The sequence below is a fragment of the Solea solea genome, chromosome 12 (genome assembly GCF_958295425.1).
Source record: "Solea solea chromosome 12, fSolSol10.1, whole genome shotgun sequence".
In the NCBI taxonomy this organism is placed as follows: domain Eukaryota; kingdom Metazoa; phylum Chordata; class Actinopteri; order Pleuronectiformes; family Soleidae; genus Solea; species Solea solea.
Window position 1 is genome coordinate 4,484,478 of NC_081145.1, and position 20,821 is coordinate 4,505,298.

Genomic DNA, 20,821 nt, shown 5'->3' on the forward strand with positions numbered 1-20,821 from the left:
GATGGCTAGACAGATAAACAGACGGAGAGATTAACAGCAAATCACCATGAAAGAACCTTGTACATTAAAATCCATGGTAACGGTGATAATGACTATCTGTGAGCAAACACACACACACACACACACAAAGTGAAAAGGAAACAAAGTGCAAGAGTTTAGAGGCTGAAAAACCTTGGCTGAGGTCCATGTTAATGCAGCAGAGGTACAGGAGCAGAAGGGAGTGGATGAGGAGGAGGGGGGCGAGGGGAGGGGAGAAGTGAGAGGTGGTCTGCACACTGACATGAGTGGCAGTATTTCTTGGAGGAAAAGCTGGGGCTGAGTCTTAATAAAGCGCATCGGGGAGACGCAGCCCACTTAATCCAGCTGCCTGGGAGGGTTAGAGAAGTCTCAAGACAATCTGAAGGGAGGAGTGGACAATTTCCAGCAAGCTCACAGCCTCACAAACACACACACACACACACACACATGCTCCCCACATTATTAACCGCTCACACAGAGACGTTTCCTCACACACACACACACGCACACGCACACCACACCAGGGCAGCTGGCCTCTGCTCAGATCAGTAGCTGTGGCAGGAACTCATCTGAAGTGACTCACTGAGGTTAGGATCCTCCCCGAGTTTTAGCAGCCAGAGCAACACTTCCCTCCTCAGAGAGAGAGAGAGAGAGAGAGAGAGAGAGAGCAGAGAGACCACACGCCAGGCACGAGGCTACCCACTCCCTCCCCTCTCCCACTCTGCCTTTTCCTGGGCTCCTGTCCAGAGAACGACTACGGTTCCAGTGGACACAAGAGGAGGAACACAGCCTCAAGACTCAGTGCAGCAGCTCTGACTGCCTGTCTACTGGGACAACCACACATCTTTCTTGGATGCATTTTGAGTTATTGATTGATTGATTGATTGATTTTTTTAAATAATATTTATTTACTTTTGTTTTTAATCAGGACTTATATTGGATCTGAGCTTGGGCAGACAGACAGACAGACAAACAAAACAGACGGACTGACATATGGAGAGAGAGCAGTGGGCACTGCGACGTGAATCTAGCAACTGGACTTCTCTTCTCCCTGGTTACTAAGTCCAAGCAAGGATAACAGCCAGAGCTCTTGCCTAGTGTCCACTGAGGCAGTGGGTGGATGCAGTTTTCAGCAGACTGCTATAGGGGAGAGTGGAGACTGTATAGAAGCCGCAGAGACAACATCCAGTTCATCCACACTGTTGTGATCATCTGAATATGGACTTTTTTTTTAAATAAAGACTGGATGCAGGAACTTTGTCTCTTCCTCTCTCACTGACCCTGCTGCTCCTCATGCTGAGTGGACTTGCTTGCTTTTTTGCGTGGATAAGCGTGGAGTGAGTGTGCGTCTCACTGAAGATGATGATGATGATGATGATGGCAGAGTGCAGAGGGACTGTTTATCTGACACTGATGCTGATGTATCCTGTTCTGCTGTGTTTGCCTCACTCAGCCCGCGGCGTCTACCCAAGGATGCGGCTCTCAAACAAAGGTAAGAAATACCCAGTTGTGAGTGTAGCTGTCATCGCCCTCGGCTACGAATACGTGCCGTTGCACTGTGTTGCACCATTGAAAATGAAAAGGCAAGGCAGCCTTCAGGTGATGCAGCCAGTGCAGTTTCAGTTAAAACTCAATTTCAGTGCTGTGAGATTTTAAACTCTGCTATTCTCAGTGCAAAGCAGTGTTTCTTGTTAAATATGTGCAATATAATACGAGATAATTGGCATTGACTTGATACTGCATGTGCAACAATACAAACAGTGAATTAGTTGAAGCGTGATGAGTGAGCAAAAGGAGAAACAGGTTATTGTGAGCATGCAGTTAGATCATTATTGGACCAACAACAACAAAATGGACCTCAATACAACTTTTCTTTTCTGATTTGACACATTTGAGCTGAAATTAATATTTTTAGATAGTATATCCAGGTTTGATTTGATTCTAAACCATCAATCATGTTCCTGAAAACTTTTATTTGTAGTTAAAGTAATTGTTCATGACTCCAGGGCTTGATTAAGCCACATTAGTACCAGTGATCAGTTTTAATGTTGTGGTAAATCTGTGTTTATTTGTGGTGTTTTTTCAGCTTCTTTATGGGCAGAAACACAACAAACACTCCCAGCAATGATGTGTTGTCTCAATAGTGCCCATCCCTACATGCAGCATTGGATTCCTGAGGAGCAACTACCCCACTGACACTCTGTCATGTACATGACTCTTTCACTCACTGCTGATGTTTAAAGAGCATCCTTCAAAGTTTGTTTTGGTTCCCTCTGCCATGGTGGCTGAGAATTTACAATGTTGCTTTCTGTTATGGCATAGTGGTGGAAAGATGGAGTTTGTATGTTTGTTTCTTTGAGCTATGGGAAAAGATAAGGCTGTGTGTGTCTGAGAGAGAGAGAGAGAGAGAGAGAGGTGTTTACTTGTGTGGGAGTGTGATATAGACGAGCATGCAGTGGTATTCTCGTGTGTCTCTTAGACAGTAATGGGGGTTTTATCTGTTCAGATAAAACTCTTTAAGATCCTGGTGTTTTTTTTTCTCACAGTCTCTTTAAAGCCTTTATAGCAACAGAGGGTGACGATTCACCATAAGCCTGTTAGTCGTGGTTGAATATAGGTGTGGAATGTGGATGGTCAATAACTTATGAATACAGTGCTTTGAGTCTCTTATGAGAGTTGACGATTATGGTTCGTTGGCTTCATCTGTGAGGACGGTTTGTTTGTTTTATGAAGAAGTGCTGCTGCCTGGCCCTACTTCACATTTGTCAATAAGTTGTCAAATATAAATATACACTGGAATGTACGTGAAGTATAAACAGAAATTAAAAGTACAAAGAAACAGAAAAAGATTGGAACGTCTGCATGCGCTGGAGCCACGGACTTCATACGTCAACAAAAGCAAGCGATTCAGAGTTGATGTGCATCGTCATAAATGCCACAAAAATATCTGTTATGGTTGTACCCCATACATCACGCAGTTCAGGCACCGCCTGCAGGCAAAGCCGTAACAATGATTGACATCTCAGTTCTTCTGTGTCGCTCCCTCTCTTCTCTGATACATGTTAAGGCTAGCACACAGTGCTATGAAAAGGCTGCATTTGCATCCTATCATTATGGAATGAAAACCATCTAAGACTTAATATATGCCTCATGGGCTCCAGCGGTGATTTTTTCACATACACAGACACACACACACCCTTCAGTTTGCAAAAAAAATCATACTGTACACACACACAATTACACCCACATAGACTGACGCATGCACAGGTGGAATTGTGGGAATTATTCACACGCTGCTGACTTGGCTGTAGTTCAGGGAGATGGAGAAGGAGGTGTTTTTTAATTATTTGCCCTTGGGGGTAAAACATAAAATGATATATATATACATATACATATATATATATATATATATATATACATATATATATATATACATATATATATGTATATATATATATAACATCTATTATCAGGACAGGGTAAAAACTTCAAAAGGACTTCAAAGATAACAATAATAATAATAATAATCATTACAAGTCCCCAGTTCATCGATTGCTCTCCTCTTACCTAATCATTTTCAATGTGAAACCGCAATTTGAAACCATGCAATTAAAAAATGACCAAGGCTGCAGTTAAATTGTTCTATTTTTGGTCGTTCTATTTTCCTGCAGATTGAAATAAATACACAATCGATGTCTATTATAATATGAAGTAGTTAATATTTCAATGGTGCTCCATCAGGATAAAACTATGACACCAAATATTGAACTTGAACCATTAATAGCGCTTCTGCTGTATTTGTTTCACAGTAAATCAGTCGTACATATAGTGCTGTTAACTTAGTAATACATGTAGACATGTAGCAAGTACTGTAGTTATCGACTGGTATAGCTAACAATGGCTAGCCCGAGATACTTTTGCGTTTGCGACTTGTCAACTGGAACTCAGTGAACTTGACGGTAACGTGACTCCCAAACTTCCACGTTTCGATGTAAATGGACACTTTAAATCCATCGAAATCAATATCAATGTATGCAGAACCTGACAGACTGAATATAACTTACCCTATTCATGGCCCTGTAATGCTTTGAAAATGAAACTCCCGGAGCAGACATTATTCCAGAAACTGCAGTATTATGACATCTTCAGCTGTCTGATAAAATTTACCTCAGAGTTCCTGACAGTTTAGAGCGGGGGGGGGGGGGGGGGGGGGGGTGTTAGTGTACTGTAAGTAACTGCTGTGCTACCTCGTATTGGAACTAGTATGTGTGGAAGTGGAACCCCATTGAGTGTGGATTCCCACTGCATCTTCTATGCTTGCTTTGAGTGCATTTTATGCCATCTCTGGATTCTGTGGTAATCCAGTAAAATCGTAAAATTCTCTCCCATTTGCTTATCCCTGACTGCTTTGGCACAACAGTAGCCTGGCAGATTTGGACAGTACGGCTTCCTGCCAAAACGACATTTGGGTTCCAACTACAGACCACCAGTAGCTGACGTCACATGAGCAAGCTAATGCCCTCCTGCAGGAAACAGCGCTTTACATCTCTATAGATGTTTATACTCGACGACACATAAATCGGGGCAATATGTACGACAAGTTCTCTTTCCGCCTTCGGTGTTCATCAAAACAGGGAAGATGGTGGATAGATCTTGTGCCCCAGGATGCCAAAATAGTTGGAGACAGGCTAACGGGAGAGCATTTTACCAGATCTCCACAGAACCAGACAGAGGTGGGTTAGGGTTAGAAGAAGAACGCAGAGCAATCGCAACCCACAAGCAACACATTTTATGGTTAGCTCTTGGTAATTCATGGACGCATGAGAGCAGATTTACTGAACAGTAACGTTAACTAATACTAATAATGCTAATACTAACGTCGCTAACCGTTGTTGCCCTTCCAGTGACAACATCGCAGTCTTTAGACTACAGAGTTGAAGAGACAGAGTTTCCCTCCAGCCTCTCTGGAGTAAGTGGAAGGGAAGTGAACCCGGACGTTGAAGATGTCAGGATACTGCAGGTCTGGAGAAGTGGCATCTCCACCTGTTTCCAAACTCCTTCCAAAATCGATCTCCTTGGGTTTAAAGTGTGCAAGTGAACCCTGACAGTTTTAATCTAGCATCTGCATCTTAAGCTGCCAACATGGTAGTTCATAGAAATGTAACGTTACGTCCGGAGCTCTATTGCAGGACGAGATTGTGTGCAGCTACAGAAGCTCTACAGAAAGAAATATACGTACTACTACTTATGCCACTCTTCTATTATATAGTTCTAGCACTACTCAGCTAGACTCTCTTTTTTGCTTTTGTGATGTCGAGAGACTGTTAGCCTCTTTCTGCTGTACATTCCAGTGACGACCTTATTCGTTACAGATCTCTGCATGCTTTGATGTTAGCCTCACTTGGCACATGGTGAGAAATTATGATTTACTCTGTCTTTCATCTATCCCCCCAAGTTCTTGTGAAGACTTCTGGACCAGTGAAGATTTTATTTTCCTTAATACTTTTAATTCACTTTTATCCCAGTCATCCATTCATTTGATAATACCCTCAATTAACTCACATGTTAGAAACAAATATAACCCAATTCACATCGTGTATTGAGTTACAATAGCATACTCTACAATGTTTTTATAGATCAGACTATGTCCATAGAACTGTAGCTGGTCATACATTTAATTTGCTTGGGCCTGTTAAACTTTAATCCTGCTCCTTATTATGGTAAGACATATTGTTTGTTTTGCAATATTTTTGTAACCTTGGACACAGATCCTTGGGCTTTGGATTTGTCTGGTCCAGCAGCTTCCTTTGAATCTCAAGGCCTGTGAAGCAAAATCAGCTTCTAATTTAAGTCAACCATCAATTCTGCTGTTGTACCATAAACTTGGCTGCGTCTCAACAGGCTGCAAAAACGTTATGCTGCTGCATCCTTTAGTATAGGGACTCATTTTGTTGTCATCGTGCAAATTAATTTTTTTTATCCCCTAGACTACATGCCAAAACGTCCCAGGGCAAGACACGTAACCCCAAGTTGCTATGCCGACAGTGGGTATTATCGATGTGTGATGGAAAAAGTGCTGCAATATAGATGTGCTGTATGAATATGGGTGTGAATGGGTGAATGACCTGTGGTGTAAAGTGTGAGTGGTCAACAACACCCCATATAAATACAGACCATTTACCAAAATGTTGCTGTGAATTCTGTAATTTCAGTTGAGTGGTGTTTCTTTTTGATAAATCATCATAATTTGGTGAAGCCTTAAGTCTCACCCTACCCAAATAACTAGCTGTGCAGCGCTTCTGCTGGCAGTGTGGCTTCACATCATCCAAAAAGAGATGAAAACAGCAACATAAAAAGAGATCTAAGGGTCTTTGTGGTTTTACCGCTTTCTGCAAAAAATATTTGTACTTGAGAAAAAGAAAAATTCCAAAATTGTCTCACATTCCTGAAAAATGACAAGTGCTGGCTTGTTATTATTGCAGACAAGCTTGCATGGCTTGTCTCACAACATTAGTAAGTGTTAGAAAGAGCAAACACCTGGAACAACAGGAGACCCTTCCTCGGTCATTAAATTGGTGTTTTTTTTCCCTGTGTTTTCTAACGTCATGTTTACATAAAAGCTACGGTCATTTATTGACATTATATGACTTTTTGTTCCTCTAACAACAGAATAAATGAGTTTGGACGTGAAGCGTTGCAATTACACTGCCACCACAACTTTCTGCAGCACCTCTCGATAAAATTGTGAGTTTCATGCAAACAGGAGCTGAAGTGTGAATACAGGGATTAGCCAGGTAGCAATTACCCCACAAAACCCCCTCTTTTGAGCTGTAATTTCTAGAACTTCCTCTCCAGACGAGAATATTTTACGACCTTGAAATGATGAGACTTTCTTCTCAGGGTTAAACAAGGACTACAGCCCGAAGATGTCCCAGAATTAAATTACTTTTTTTTCTGTCTAGTATGGGTGTATACTTAACATTTAACAGATTGGACTGTGGTCAAAGGGTAGACGTATGCCTGATTAGTGAAATGAAGGGTTAATGTGATACGATAAATCACAACTCTGGAAAGCAAAGGACAGGAAAAAAAAACACGTCAACCCCTCTGCCCTCCGCTATATACTCACCTCGCCCGTCTCTCGCTTTCTCATTTTGTCTGTGTACATCACAGCGTCCTTTTTCTCCCCCCCTCTCTCCCATTGTATTGTGTGTGCTCTCGAGATCATTAATGAGATGTCCAGAGGAGAAGGCAGCTGGTGAAAGTCTAATATCCTTTCTGACCTTTTCCCAGTGACGGGGACCATGGAGAGGAGTTAAGTTTATCACATGGGAAAAGGAGGGAAGATGCACAGATTGTTTGAGTCTTCAGAGACTGTATAGCCAAGCTATTACAAAGGGAGGGGAGCGGATAAAGGATGACAAGTGCAGTGAGCAATTCAAGAGGCGCAATTCCAGTGGGATTCTTTTTGTATATTGTAGCTTGGCAGTTAAAAGCAAAGCTTATCTTCCCTTTTTTTATTTTACTGCACAAACTTGTGAGGGACCAGAGAAGATACTGAGCAGGATAAGTTTGCATCTGGAGTAAATCTGTGGGGTAAATTAAATACTGACTGCACTATAGATTATGTAAACATCGCCTTTTCACCACATTCTGAGTCATTCCTTTCTTCTGTGCCTGACGTGGATCAGATTGCCATTTTTAATCACAGTAAAATCATGATATACAGCCCAGCACTGACACACAGTGAGCCCACATCAATAGCCAATTCATTATAGTGCATGTATGCACATGTATGCTTGAGGTATAGTTTGTGCGGATAGACTTTTGAGAGCATATTAAAAGTACTGCATGTAAATCAATCAGTCAATTCATCAATCACACTTCATTCGTATACTTTTCATTCATATAAAATGCAACACAATGTGGGCCATGTAAAAACAATCCACAGTATAACATCCTCATTAAAATAGTTTTTTTTTTATAAAAACAGAAAATAACAAATGAGCACAATTAAAAATGAAAGGGAGATAAAACAACTCAGTCATTAAAGCTGCGATGTGTAACATATGGTGATTGTTGTTGTTAATGTTAATTCATGTTACTCTATTCCTTTCTTTGGTCTTCATGAGCAGAAACCATGTAACCTTGTTTGTATCCTTCATCTGTAAACGGACTCTGTCCTGACGGAGGGAGCGTTTGTGTGTATACAGCTGTGGAGCAGGGGGCGCTGCCGATTCAAGATGTGTTTATTGATCGTGTTTATTTGTGCAGTAAAATGAAACTTATGAAACTTTTCATGGGCGCTTGTGTGTGTGTTTTCACTCGTACTCTAACCTGTTTGCAGCCATATCACTTTACTAGCACAATGTTGCTGTTGCCTCTGACTGTCTCGACATAAAACAAATCACTTCCTGTGTGCAGTGTGGGAATGTGACCTGGGCCAAATCAGATCTAAATCCTGCTATAGTAAGAAAGCCAGGAGCTGATCCGCATTGTGTGAACGTATGTGACAATGGTTTGAATGCAACCTATACATTTTACATGACCAATGGATCCATCAGACTTCCTGTATCTTATAGCTATTACCATCTTACATAAGCATGACAAAATGTATCCTGATCTTTTAACATGTCGCTAAGATTTAAAACATCTGAACTTGTTAAATGGGAATTTAAATTGCTGCCAAATCTGTAATCTGGATCAAATCTGGAAGAATTGCCTGATGGTAGAGTGTCTAAGCCTGCATGCAAAATTTTGTTCGGGGGAAAGAGAGATCGGCATTCATTAAAAATGTGATCTTTTTTTTCGATTCTTGCCTAAATTTAATGGGAGTATGTAGTATTTGAATAGTTTATAAGATCACATTCTATCATTGTTAAAGAGAAACAGATTTTGCTTCCTCCCAGTTCATCCTCCACCATGTGGCTTTGATTTTGCTTCGTGACATCATAACACCACCACTGCACACACACACACACACATATTAAAAAGGACTTAAGTGCACAAGGCTATATTGCAACATTGGCAACGCTCCACAGTCTCACTAAGGCCTTGATGCCACAGTCCTTCTATATTTGTGTCCCTTCTTAAGTGCAGCTCACTCCAATAATGTTTTTTATGCTCTCTTTCAATACAAATTCCATTACCTAACAAGTGCACACAGGCTTATTTCCCAGGAAATATGAGGCTGTGTACACCACCACGTTTATTATCTTGACATTAAATGATTGCCTGGTACTGGCAATTGATCAAATTGTGGCAGTAAATTTGATTTGTGTTTTTTTTAAGTTTCCTTAGGGTTTGTTTTTATGACCTCCAAGGTGCATTAGAAGCCATAGGTGCAGTTTCTTTGACAAAACATAAATGTTCCCTCATTGCTGTGAAGAGACCTATAATCAGGTTGCTAATGCACACACGTAAACACAAACGGATTCTCCCGGGTGTGGGAAAACAGAGTTGCCATTCATGCACAAAGCGGAGATCACAAGGTGTATTTTGATTTGACTTCAGCGCCTCAGCACCAGTCAGCGAGACGATGAAAGTGTCTGTCTTGAGGGAGTCCTTTTTCTCCAAGTTTTCCATTTGAAGTGGGATCACATGTGTCTCCTTAGTTCAGATGCTGATGGTGGAACACCCCTTAGCTTGCGGCTAAAGAGCCCTCGCCAGCTGCTGATGGGAAAAGGGGAGAGAAGGGGAGGACAGGGGGGAAATGCGGAAATCCCCTCTTTCCTTTCCTGAGCTTTAGCAATGATGGTCTGTGATGGCTGTGCATAATGACAGAGGAGAAACCTTTGAAATGGCATTGTGTGCTCTGAAGCATCTCTCAGAGTATAATCAGGACCGCAGTCAGGTGGAATTAAAGGTGTTGTCTGTAAAGTAATTTTGATTAAGCATGTGTTGAAATATATATTACAAATGAGCACACATTGTTGGGTCAGTGACACTGCAGGTCTCTGGTATTATTATGTGCGTTCCATTTGTAGAACTTAGATTTCACACCACTGCTGCCTTTACACTTCTGCTATTCCACATAATACTGTTTTATTTTCTGCCATAGACATGTTGCTGCACTATGTGTGTGGGCAAAATACCAACTGGTGGCCTGCTGGCCCAAACTGGCCCACCAACATTAGAATCTGGCCTAGCAGATGATTTCAAAAATCAGACTTCCGTGTTTTTAAATTATTTGGTTATCTTCACAAAAAAAGGCAGGATTCCAAACCTTTTCTCGAAAGAAATATGAATTGAGAGAGGACTCAAAGACCGTCATTTTTTGTAAAATGACTATTTCCATATGTTAGACTCAAAGAAGAGGCAGTGATTCTCAAAACAAAGGGGAAAATATAGTTTATTCAGAGCATTTTTTTGACATTTTATTCTTGGCATCTCAACAACGTCCACGTTATCACCAGGCAACTGTCAGGTTTCTTCTGTGACTGAATACGTTTTAAAACACTAACAACAATGGGTGGCAAATTTTAGTTCCTTTTTTTAAACAGTACATTTGCTAAGATTGGATAGTTTGATTAGAATGAAAAAAGTCTGATTCTGCCTGATGAAGATACATTGTTTTGGCCTGACAGAGTGTTATTGACTGGTGTTGTTGCTGTAACAATGGCTCGCCCAAGATACAGTTTGCATTTCCAACTTCTGAACTGCAGTGGTGAACTCAGGGGGTGATGTCACTCCCAGTTTCAATGTAAATGGAATGCAGCATTAATATTCATTATGAATGGATCAATCACCTGAACACATCATCCATCCATCCATCAACAACCACTTATCTGAGATCTGATCACCAACTCTGACAGTGTACCCAGGCACTCCCTGGCCAGAGAGCAGATACTGTATCTCTCCACCCCGGTGGCATCCTTACCAGGTGCCTCAACCGGATCCTTTCCAAGCAAAGGAGCAGTGGCTCCTCCGAGACCCCCGCCACCCAACTGAGAAAACCCTGATCAAGATCTGTTACCCGCAAAGTTGTTCTTTCGTACCCAATGCTCATGACCGCTTTTTGCTAAATTCAGCAAAGTGAGCTCAAACATTTGAGTGCTGCACTACCAAAGTGGCAGTGAAGTATATCACAGCGTTAATCTGAGCAAGAGTCAACTGTGAGAACGTCACAGGCCGGGTAAAACTGGTTTACGGGCCAGATTCAGCTCCAGGACCATATGTTGCCCATGTGTGATATAAGAGCATGACGATCTCAGGTCTCAGGACGGATGAGGATACCAGGTCTGAACAAGGCCTTAGTCTCAGGCATTTCCAAATACATCTGCGGAGAAACTTTACCATCCAAGCAGGAATGAAAAATCCACAAAGAGGCAAAGAGGTCGTCCTCTCTGCTCGTGAGGTTAGGCTGTGTGACAGTAAATCAGTAAATGCTTCTTCCTCTCGCCAAAAACCTTCATGAGATGACAATATATGTATATATATATATATATACATCAGAGGTTGCGCTAGACTTTTTCGTTGTCTGTCATTTTGACTGACAGGGTCGTAAAAATCCCGTCATAATCAATTTTTACCGGTCACTTTAAATGATAATAATGAAATATTCAATTGCATTGTTCATATTGCAGTGGAATATGAACAGTTCACCTGTGGCCTAAACGCACAGTCTCACACCTTCCTCCTGGTCCACATGCACTTAAATCGCGTGCCTGCTTGCGCGTAGTTGCGCGTGGTAGGAAATCCCGCAACATGCGCGCCTTCTGCACCAGTGGATCAGCTTCACCGGCCACAGACGCGCTCCAAAGCCTCCTGTCCATAGCTCTTTAACACGCTGTCAGCACTACAAGGATAGCGAGATGCATTGCGTACGGTGTCCAGGTCAGAAATTATGCTCAGATTCTCCGATGGGAATCTTTATTTTGTCGCACAACATTTTTCTATCCGCCCTCCTCAGCCAGGAGAACTCCCGCTCCCACTGAACTCGCCTGACCTCCTTACTGCCGCTTCCTCGCTCCGCTGAGGCCAAGGGCTGAGTTTGTCCTTCATCTGCATCTATCCCTCTTTTTTCCACCTCTTTTATCAACATAGTTTTTAGGGGTGTGAATTGCAATCTGTCAAAATGACGGATGGCTCTCAGATTTTTCCGTCACCGTTTTAAAAAAACGGTCAATGAAGGAAAATATTCGGTTAACGCGACCCCTGATATACATATATATATATACAGTATATATAAATGTACATATATATATATACGTGTGTGTTAAGAGTTCTTGTCTGTGTTTTTATGACAGGGAAGAGAGCTTGTGTGTGCTGGCATGTTCCTGGGTGCATCTCACACAGTAAATCAGCTGTCTCCCATCATTATCAAGTAAAATGCTTGATGGCTGCTCAGCCAATTACTTCAGCTAGTTTTTTTTTAAAGTCTGTCATCTAAATTAGTGATGGCAGAATTGACTTCACACAAGGAAGGAGATGGTTGTTTGGAAGAGCAGCCGATTGCAAAACCAATGGAATCCAAGTGGAATGATATTGAGGACTGTTCTTGATCAAAGTTCCGCTTCACTCTGTCGGAACTGTGGGAAGCTGGAGGGGAGACAGACTGTGTGTGTGTGTGTGTAAGGGAGAGAATCATGCTTTGTATGTGGATTATAATTACAGGAAGCATGTCTGAGCCATGGCAGAACACCACTGCCACATCACCCCTTCCCCCCTCCCCCCGCCACCTAACCACCCCAGATCTGACACTTCTCAAACAAACATTCATCTGTCTTCAACACTGAAGTCTTAACAGCAACAAAATGCGTACAGTCACCTACTCCTCTGTTGATACCTAATCCCATTTAAAACAAATAAACCCCCTCAGAAGGTGCATCCTGTGGCTGTGAGTGATCCAGAAAAAAGCACTCAGTGTTAGAGATCAAGTATCACTACAAATATACAAGTGCTAAATAATAATACATTTATGACCTGCATGTAAAGACGTGCTGGCAAGACTAGTTGAAGGGACGTATACCTACATGGTATTACATTTGCATTAAAGGAAAACAATGTTCAGCTGTGCTAAAAAGTGACAGACATCCACAGAAAACCATGGTCATGTGTCAAACATGGGTATTCAGGTCAGTGCAAACAGAGAGCCCCTGAAATTCTTCTCCCCATCAGCCCGTGCTCTCCCTGAAGCTCACAGAGCACAGATGTGCTGTTTATGAGGTTCGATCAGGTAAAACCTGATGGCTTAGAATGTGTGTTTTTCATGAAATAGGATTTCAAAATCACCTAAAGCAACACTGGCAGAGAGCTGATATATGAAAAGCCATTTATTCCCAGGAGCATATCTTCCAATAGTGTATTCTCATATTGTGCCAGTTTACGCAGTCCAGCATTTGTTTGGTACAGACTCACACCTGAGAAATCAGCATCAAGCTCCAGGTGAATGCTGCAATAATATGGATTGTTGGAACAGGAACAAGCCAGTGACACAAACATGCACAGAAGAATTTGCTGTTTTGGAGGTGCCATGTGTGATGAGTGAATGAGGTGAGATGGAAAGGTAATCTTTCTGTTGCTCACTCTCCCGAGGGAAGTACCTGATTCTTGGTTCTAGACCTTGGCTGTGTGTTGAACGAGGAGATGGAAATCATGTAAGAGAGCAGTTTTGTTTATGAACATGCTGGTAAATACAATGAAGAGATAGCCTGGCTAAACTCAACCAAGTCTGCCGGTGATTTCATGATGATCTGCAGACTATAAAACGCAAACAGCTTTTTTTCCCCTGGTGCACCAGAGGCTGCATCCGGATCGCTGATCTGATTGGTTGTAGGTCAGTCCAACTGTCCAAGAAGCAAAGTTTGTGTGAAATGCAATTTCCTCCACTTATCTCTCCTTTCCCCAAGTGCTTCAGGGAACTATGTTCGAAACATACCCCAAAGGGTATTTTCCTTGTTTGCTCAGTATGCTTCTACTCCACAAAGCGAAATACACTGAGTGGTTACACAACCCTAAAAAGGGCTATGAAAACCAAAACAATTAAAATCTTTAAGTGATTAAACACTGCAGTTCACACATTCAAGCCGGAAAAAGTAAAAGCAGTTACCTGCGATTCAGAGAAAACAGATGAATCTCTGGCACAAGTTCAGTCAGGAAGACTATTCCGTTGCATGTGTCAGTCATAGATTTGGTCTCGCACTTCCTGATTTAATCTCTTCACTTCCTAGCTGTCATTTCCTCAGGTGTAAATCAGGTGTTGCTGTCTATAAAGTATGCTGTCTCCCTACATTTCCATGTTCTGCTGTACGACACATCCTCCCCTCCTTCATCACCAGTCTAATTCTTCTTCCCTCGCCACCAACTCCACCCGTGGACTGGGAGGGAGGGCTTGTTCCTAATTGCTTCTCAGAAGCAGAAGCAGATTACATCTCCCACGTCTTGTCCAAGCGTCAAAGACTCTTCAAAGACTGTTTAAACTGTAATTTATTCATTTTCTCACACGTTTCTCCTGACTGAAATATTTTACCGTTGAATCGATGAGCAAGAGATAACTGTGCAACCACAAGGTTGCTTTGCATGGATATTTTATACATGTTGTTGACTGAATGCAAGAAAAGTTAACTTAAAACATGTACGTGGCTTTTCCATGATACAGTTCTAGCACTACTCGACCAAACTCTACGTCTTTTTCCATTTTAGTATCGACTCAGCTCGCTTGGGACCTGGCCAGACCAGGTACCAGGTACTATCCCTAATGGAAAGGCAAAAGAAACGAGTCAAGCCGGGGATAGTGTTAGAACTGTATAATGGAAAATCCCAATTAAATTATCTTCCAACTTGTTCTGTCTCCATCCATCTATCGCTATCTATATTGAAATGCAAACTGCAGACCTCCATTGTGCTGCTTTTTTAATTTTCCTCCTAATCTCTCTCTCTATGTGTTGTCATCTCTGCAGAGCTTTGGCAGTTGAACAGGACCTGGCTGTTCCAGGGACATGGAGTGTCCCTTCAGCCCCAGACCATGCTGCTGGACGAAGGCCACGAACGGCTCTATATTGGGGCCAAAAATGGGCTGTTCTCCCTCAGCCTGGACCAGGTTAACACACACCACAGAGAGGTAGGACTGTTTTGAAGGTTTTCATCCCTCCCTGCCTCTCAGGAAGTGACACATATAATAAACACCAAACAGGGTGTGCATATTATGTTTGCCTTTGCAGGTCTGGTGATTTGAATTTCAAATTAAGAGAGAGCGGCCGAGGCGTTCCAGGGAGCATTGTCTGTCCAAAACATAAACTAAGTCGATACACTTCTCAAAATAGGAAGCAAGATAACTGGTAACAGACATTAATACTATGTACCAGACACAAGCAACACAGAGAAAATGAGAGTCTGGCTCAACCTGAATTAAAGGCCAAGGAGGCTGCCACCGCAAAGGCTCGGTCTTCAGTTCAGTCTTAGGTACTTCAGCCTCAGCGCTCTGAATGCAGTGTGCATGTGCATCAGTGTGTCCAGGTTCATATAAAGACTTAAAGACAAACGTTAAGATAATGTTTTAAAACATACTGGCAATGGGGTGATATGATCAGAGAAGATGAGCTGCAGACAACAAGTTACAGTAATCCAGCTGTGAGGTTATAAAAACATGAATCACTTTTTCCAGAACCTTACCAGGGAGGTAACTTTTGATCTTTAGTCTGAATGTTATGTGCTTTTAAACTCGCATGGGTACAGGATGCCCTGGATGTTGGCTAAGCAAAGATATTACCTCATTTGTCCCAGGTGTTCAGCTGCTGAACAAGGTCTGACATCACACTATGAACTTGCACTTGTGCTTTAATGATGTTGATGTTTTTGTTCTGTGCAGTCATGTTACGCTGGATGATGTATTTTATTTATTTTTGCATAACAAATTCAGGTTTCATTTATGACAAATGTTATATCCGGATTAAAATGATTTTGCATATACCAAACTCAACCTCTCAGTTTATTTTCACATAGTGTGAAATGGATGATTAATCAGTTTTAAATAAATTGACAACTACAATTGATAATTGCTTAATCAATTTGAGTGAGTTTCTGCTTCTGCTATTACTGGAAACTAAATGTCTTTGGTTTGTGGACAGTGGAAAAAAATGTGTCATTTTGAGGTTTGGGAAACACTGAGCGATGCTTCCCACCATTTTATGCATTTTATGGACCAAAGAACTAATTAACTCCCAGAGAAAGGGATCAAAATAATCATTTGTTGCAGCCGTGGTGTGAAATATCACATTTATTTGCATTTTCTTTCAGATCCAGTGGGCCAGTACAGAGCCTCAGATAGAGGATTGTTTGATGAAAGGAAGGGAAAAGGTAAGAGACAACAAGTAAACAATCTAAAAAGGACATTGTTAGTATAGCGGAAGTTGTTTATCACAGATTCACAGATGATAATATGCATTGACTTAGCATTTACTTATAGCCAACCGTAAAAGTGATTTATCATGCAAGTACACAGATCCATTTTAGAGATTAATACAGTTAATGTACAGACTGATTTATGCATAATGCCATAAAACCTTTAGCTTCCAGTCCCTTCTCAAGGTCCTTGACTGTAGCTGCCACCTGACTATACTCTGTTTTTCGTCAACAGCCTGAATGTGCAAACTACATCAAGGTCTTGCAGCAGTACAACCACACCCATCTGCTGGTGTGTGGAACAGGAGCCTTTAACCCTGTTTGTGGCCTGGTCAGGCTGGGACACTCAGGACAGGTGAGTCACACAGACTTTCACTGTTCCCTCACTTAGTGCAAGAAGTCCTTGCTGTTGATGTTGACGAAAAAGAGAGTGAAAATGTTGCCTTACCTGTGCACCATTGTATGTGTGTTTGCAATTCTACCCCAATCATTTGCATTTTTGTCACGCGGAATATTGTTATTGTGTGGACAGTTGTTCACTTTTGTCTCTGCTGGTCAGAAAGAGAAACATTAAATCAAATTAAATCTAGTTGAGTCTCTCCTCTGAGCAAAAAAGACTGGAAAGACTTGCCACAGAGAGCAGAGAGTTGACTGTGTACACATGCGATCTCAGTGGTGACATGATGGACATGGGACTGAAGTGGTAAACACACGTTGCTGCAGGTGGGATTCTGAAGTCAGAGAAGACGTATGTTCTGACTTCATACGCTGAGGTCAAATCAAATGTGTGTGTCACCTGGTAATGTGCACGATTTGGCCTCACTGGAATTTTAAGTGCGCATGTTTCTCTATTTTTTTTCTTTTCTCAGTACAACATGTATCTCCGAGACGTCAGTTTACTGAACAGTCCAGGATATTTATGTGTTTCTGGGCCAGGGGTTGGCAACCTTTACTATAGAAAGCAATCCTTTGTCCAGAAAGCACGAGAAACTGATGGAGCAGCAAAAAATATTTGTGCCCTTTAAGTGCAGGTGACTCGGCCTATTAGTCTTAATTAGCCTGTCAACATAAATTTAGTTTAGTGCACACTTCACAGAGAGATGTAGCATTAGCACAGCACCAGTGGCATTTCTTCGGGTTTGGTCCGAAAGTAAGAGGACGCTGCTGACACAACCTGGGAGGAAAGGCTGTGACAGCAGGAGAGAGTGAGAAAAGAGCTTGAACCCCAACATAACTCAGTCTCTATTCTACTTATTATCATCTTAATAGTCAATATATGATCTATTGTGCATCCATATATATGGAAATGCAGTTAGTTAGTTATTTATTACCTTTACCTTTACTGTCTTTGCTGCTGTTTCCTCTCACAAACTTGAGTATGTCTTGATACCAATATCAGTCTGATACAGTCCTTTCACACCTTTTACACCATTTCAAGCTATTTCAAAAACTTTTTATTAACTTTTTTACCGTCTGTGCATTATGAAGCAATCGATATAAAGGATATTTTGGACTGTATGGGATTTTACATTTGTATCTGTTCACTGTCTGATCCAGGGATTTTGACCACTATCAGAACCAATAGCAATATTGAGTATCGTATCAACGATACAATGCTAAGGTCAGTCACATTTTGTTAAAGGAGGTGGGACAAATCTTATTTATTCTGAAGGCAGACAAATAGTCAAGTCCGAGATTAAGGGAGATTAAGGGGTTGTCCACATGAAATCGAGTCTCTGTGTTTTTTTTAAAACGGGTCCCAGAATGGGAAAATCTCAAAACTCCACTCCAATACACTACTTTGGGGAAACAATGACATTATAATCCCACCTCTCTCTTGTGCTTACATTCACTGTTGATTATCATTGTCATTGTCGTCTTCTTCTTCTTGTGTTCGCTCCATGATAACTTGTATTTTTCTTGTCTACATTTTGTCTGTTTTACATTCATCCATCACAAATGCTATCGCTGTCACTGCGTCTTTAGCATTCGTATGGACGTTAAACACTACTTCAGTTAGAGTGCCAAGTTTTTATTTGATTTTATTTGATGTTATGTATCCTTTATTAAGCCAGGAAGGTCTCAGTGTGATACCAGATCTCTTTTCCCAGGTAGTCCTGGTCAAGATGGTAGCACAGATAAAACAAAACTAACACGATCCTTTATCCGAACCCCTCAAAAATGCATCTTCCTTGCCTCTAGTTGCAGATATCAACACCATTGAAGAGGTTAGTTTATTGTGCTAGATCCAAAATAGAGAGAAACACAAGCAGATTTGTCCGCCTCGACTTTTGACAACTTGTTTCATCAGACAGCCGCTTGCATTAGTGCCAGTATAGACTCTGATTGGACTATTGACTCTATACCGCCCCCCACAATTTCTGGTGGTATTGCTCTGTTTATCCATCATGGTAAGTTCTCCTGGGACATGCACACAAGGTACAGACGAAAGGCTCTGTCCCTCTCTGTGTTTTTCTTGAGTATAAATGAGGCTTCCTTGGTTTTAGTTTCAACATCAAACTGGCGGATGATCATGCACTGTGGGAACAGCGTGACACTGAAGTCATGCAGCTGCCACCACCTTCACTGTATTCCACCCACACTCATTTCTTCAGTGGCTCTTCCATGAATAAGGTGGATACAGTTATTTATCTCTATATGTCAGACCTGTGATGGATCAGAGGCCTGACCTTTCAAGGTCGCCCATAATTGGTTCCAGACACCCGTGACAGTGAAAGGACAGACAGAATTAAGGCAAAATGTATGACTTGCATTTTTTTTTTGTTTTGCAAAGTCAGGCAGCTGCCACAGTTTCCATTCCACATCCCAGCACCGGTCATAGCTTTCAAACAACAACCACACTCAGCCATTAGTCATCAGAGGAATGTTCATAGGATGAGCAAAGTTGGATGGTTTGCTTTATGTTAAAGCAAATTCTTTTTTTTTTTTATCTAAATGAATCAAAAAATATTACAACATTAACAACATTAAAGGAGACATATTATACCCTATTTCTCCAAGTTAAAATAGTTCCCTGGTGTCCTAATGAAAATGTCCGTGAAGCACCATAGCAGTTCAATAACCCTGCCAAAACGCTCGGTTTTGTGCCTGGTCCCTTTATATGCAAATGAGACACAGGCAAACACACACCCACTTCTTCCAGGGGGTTTCTGATTTGTCCTTGTTACTGCGCTCACTCGCTCAGCTCCTGTTCCCTCCGCTCCATTCATCTCCCCCTCCCTCCACTAGTTCTCTGACAATATCAAACTCTCGCGGAAAACAGCGAGAGTGCCGTCACAGGAAGAGACGTCCGACACAAGGATCGAGCCGAACACTGCCGAACTGTAAGTCAGTTAAAAACACTAGCACTCTCGCATTTTATAGGGACAAGGTGGAGCTAAGGTGGAGCTCTCGAAGTAAACTTACTGGTGGGGCGGTAACATTCGCGGTGAAATGCGCATGCTGCCGTCATAAGCGCAGGGAATTCAACATTGCGTGTTTTATTGCCTATACTTACACTAAGGGGGACCCCGAAAAAAGGGCTGAGTATTCTTTTTCCACACTTTGGCGACTGGTAGGGCCTCCAGAGTCCCAAATATAAGTATTAAAATGGTTAAAAAGTTGATTTTGTATAATATGTCCCCTTTAACTATCAATAAAGTAAAATAGAAAATGTAGTACATTACAGTAACAATATGGTACTAATTATTTAGGATATAAGGTAGGATGAATTTCAAGTTTATGTGATAATGTGATATTTATCAATTTTAATTCATACAAAGTTTCATGTGATGTATTAGCCTGTACTAATTCTCATTACTAAGCTATTACTCTGGAAATAGAATGGACTATTAGTCATTATAACCATGTTATTACCATTTTTTTGTAAACTACATTAGAAATAAGGCAGTTTTAAGTGTTAACAAAAACACTAATGTTTTAAACATCAATTTAACCCACAATACCAACAATAATAATAACTATACATTTTGGCTTGAAGTTGTGGTAAAAAATATAACTTTCACCATGCATTGACCGATCTCCTCAAACTTCAGATCAGATTGTTGCAGAGGAGATGGCGTATAATAAAAATGACACATGTGCAGCAACATTGAAAGTCACATTGTTAAATCATGGAAACTAAATGGTAAAATAAAAATATAGTTTTGACACCAAGGAGGTTAAGATGATGGAGTGTTCCTTTGACTAAATACTAAACATTCTCAGTGACCTTCATGACTTGGTTCATGAGCTGCCACAGACCCTTCAGGATGTTTGAAGAGCAGCTGCTGAGACTTGTCAGCTGTTCCTTTCCACATGTTTTCTTTCAAATTGTTTCTAAATCCTCCTCCCCCCCAAAAAAAACAAAAACAAAAAAACAATTTGTGAGACATCAATCATGTTATCCATCACGATGAATGTTTTTAATGTGACGTCAAAAACACACATTCCGATTGGCTGT

General features: G+C 41.3%; 1 protein-coding gene across 1 annotated transcript in view; it reads left to right on the top strand.

Moving 5' to 3' along the window:
- Positions 1-525: 525 nt before the first annotated feature.
- Positions 526-20,821, top strand: part of sema3e (sema domain, immunoglobulin domain (Ig), short basic domain, secreted, (semaphorin) 3E) — a 35,272-nt gene continuing 14,976 nt past the window's right edge. Inside the window, exons 1-4 of the mRNA XM_058645834.1 lie at positions 526-1,510; positions 14,919-15,079; positions 16,255-16,314; positions 16,595-16,714. Of these exons, the coding sequence (XP_058501817.1) occupies positions 1,378-1,510; positions 14,919-15,079; positions 16,255-16,314; positions 16,595-16,714 (474 nt within the window). The 5' untranslated portion in view covers positions 526-1,377. The remainder of the gene's footprint in view (positions 1,511-14,918; positions 15,080-16,254; positions 16,315-16,594; positions 16,715-20,821) is intronic.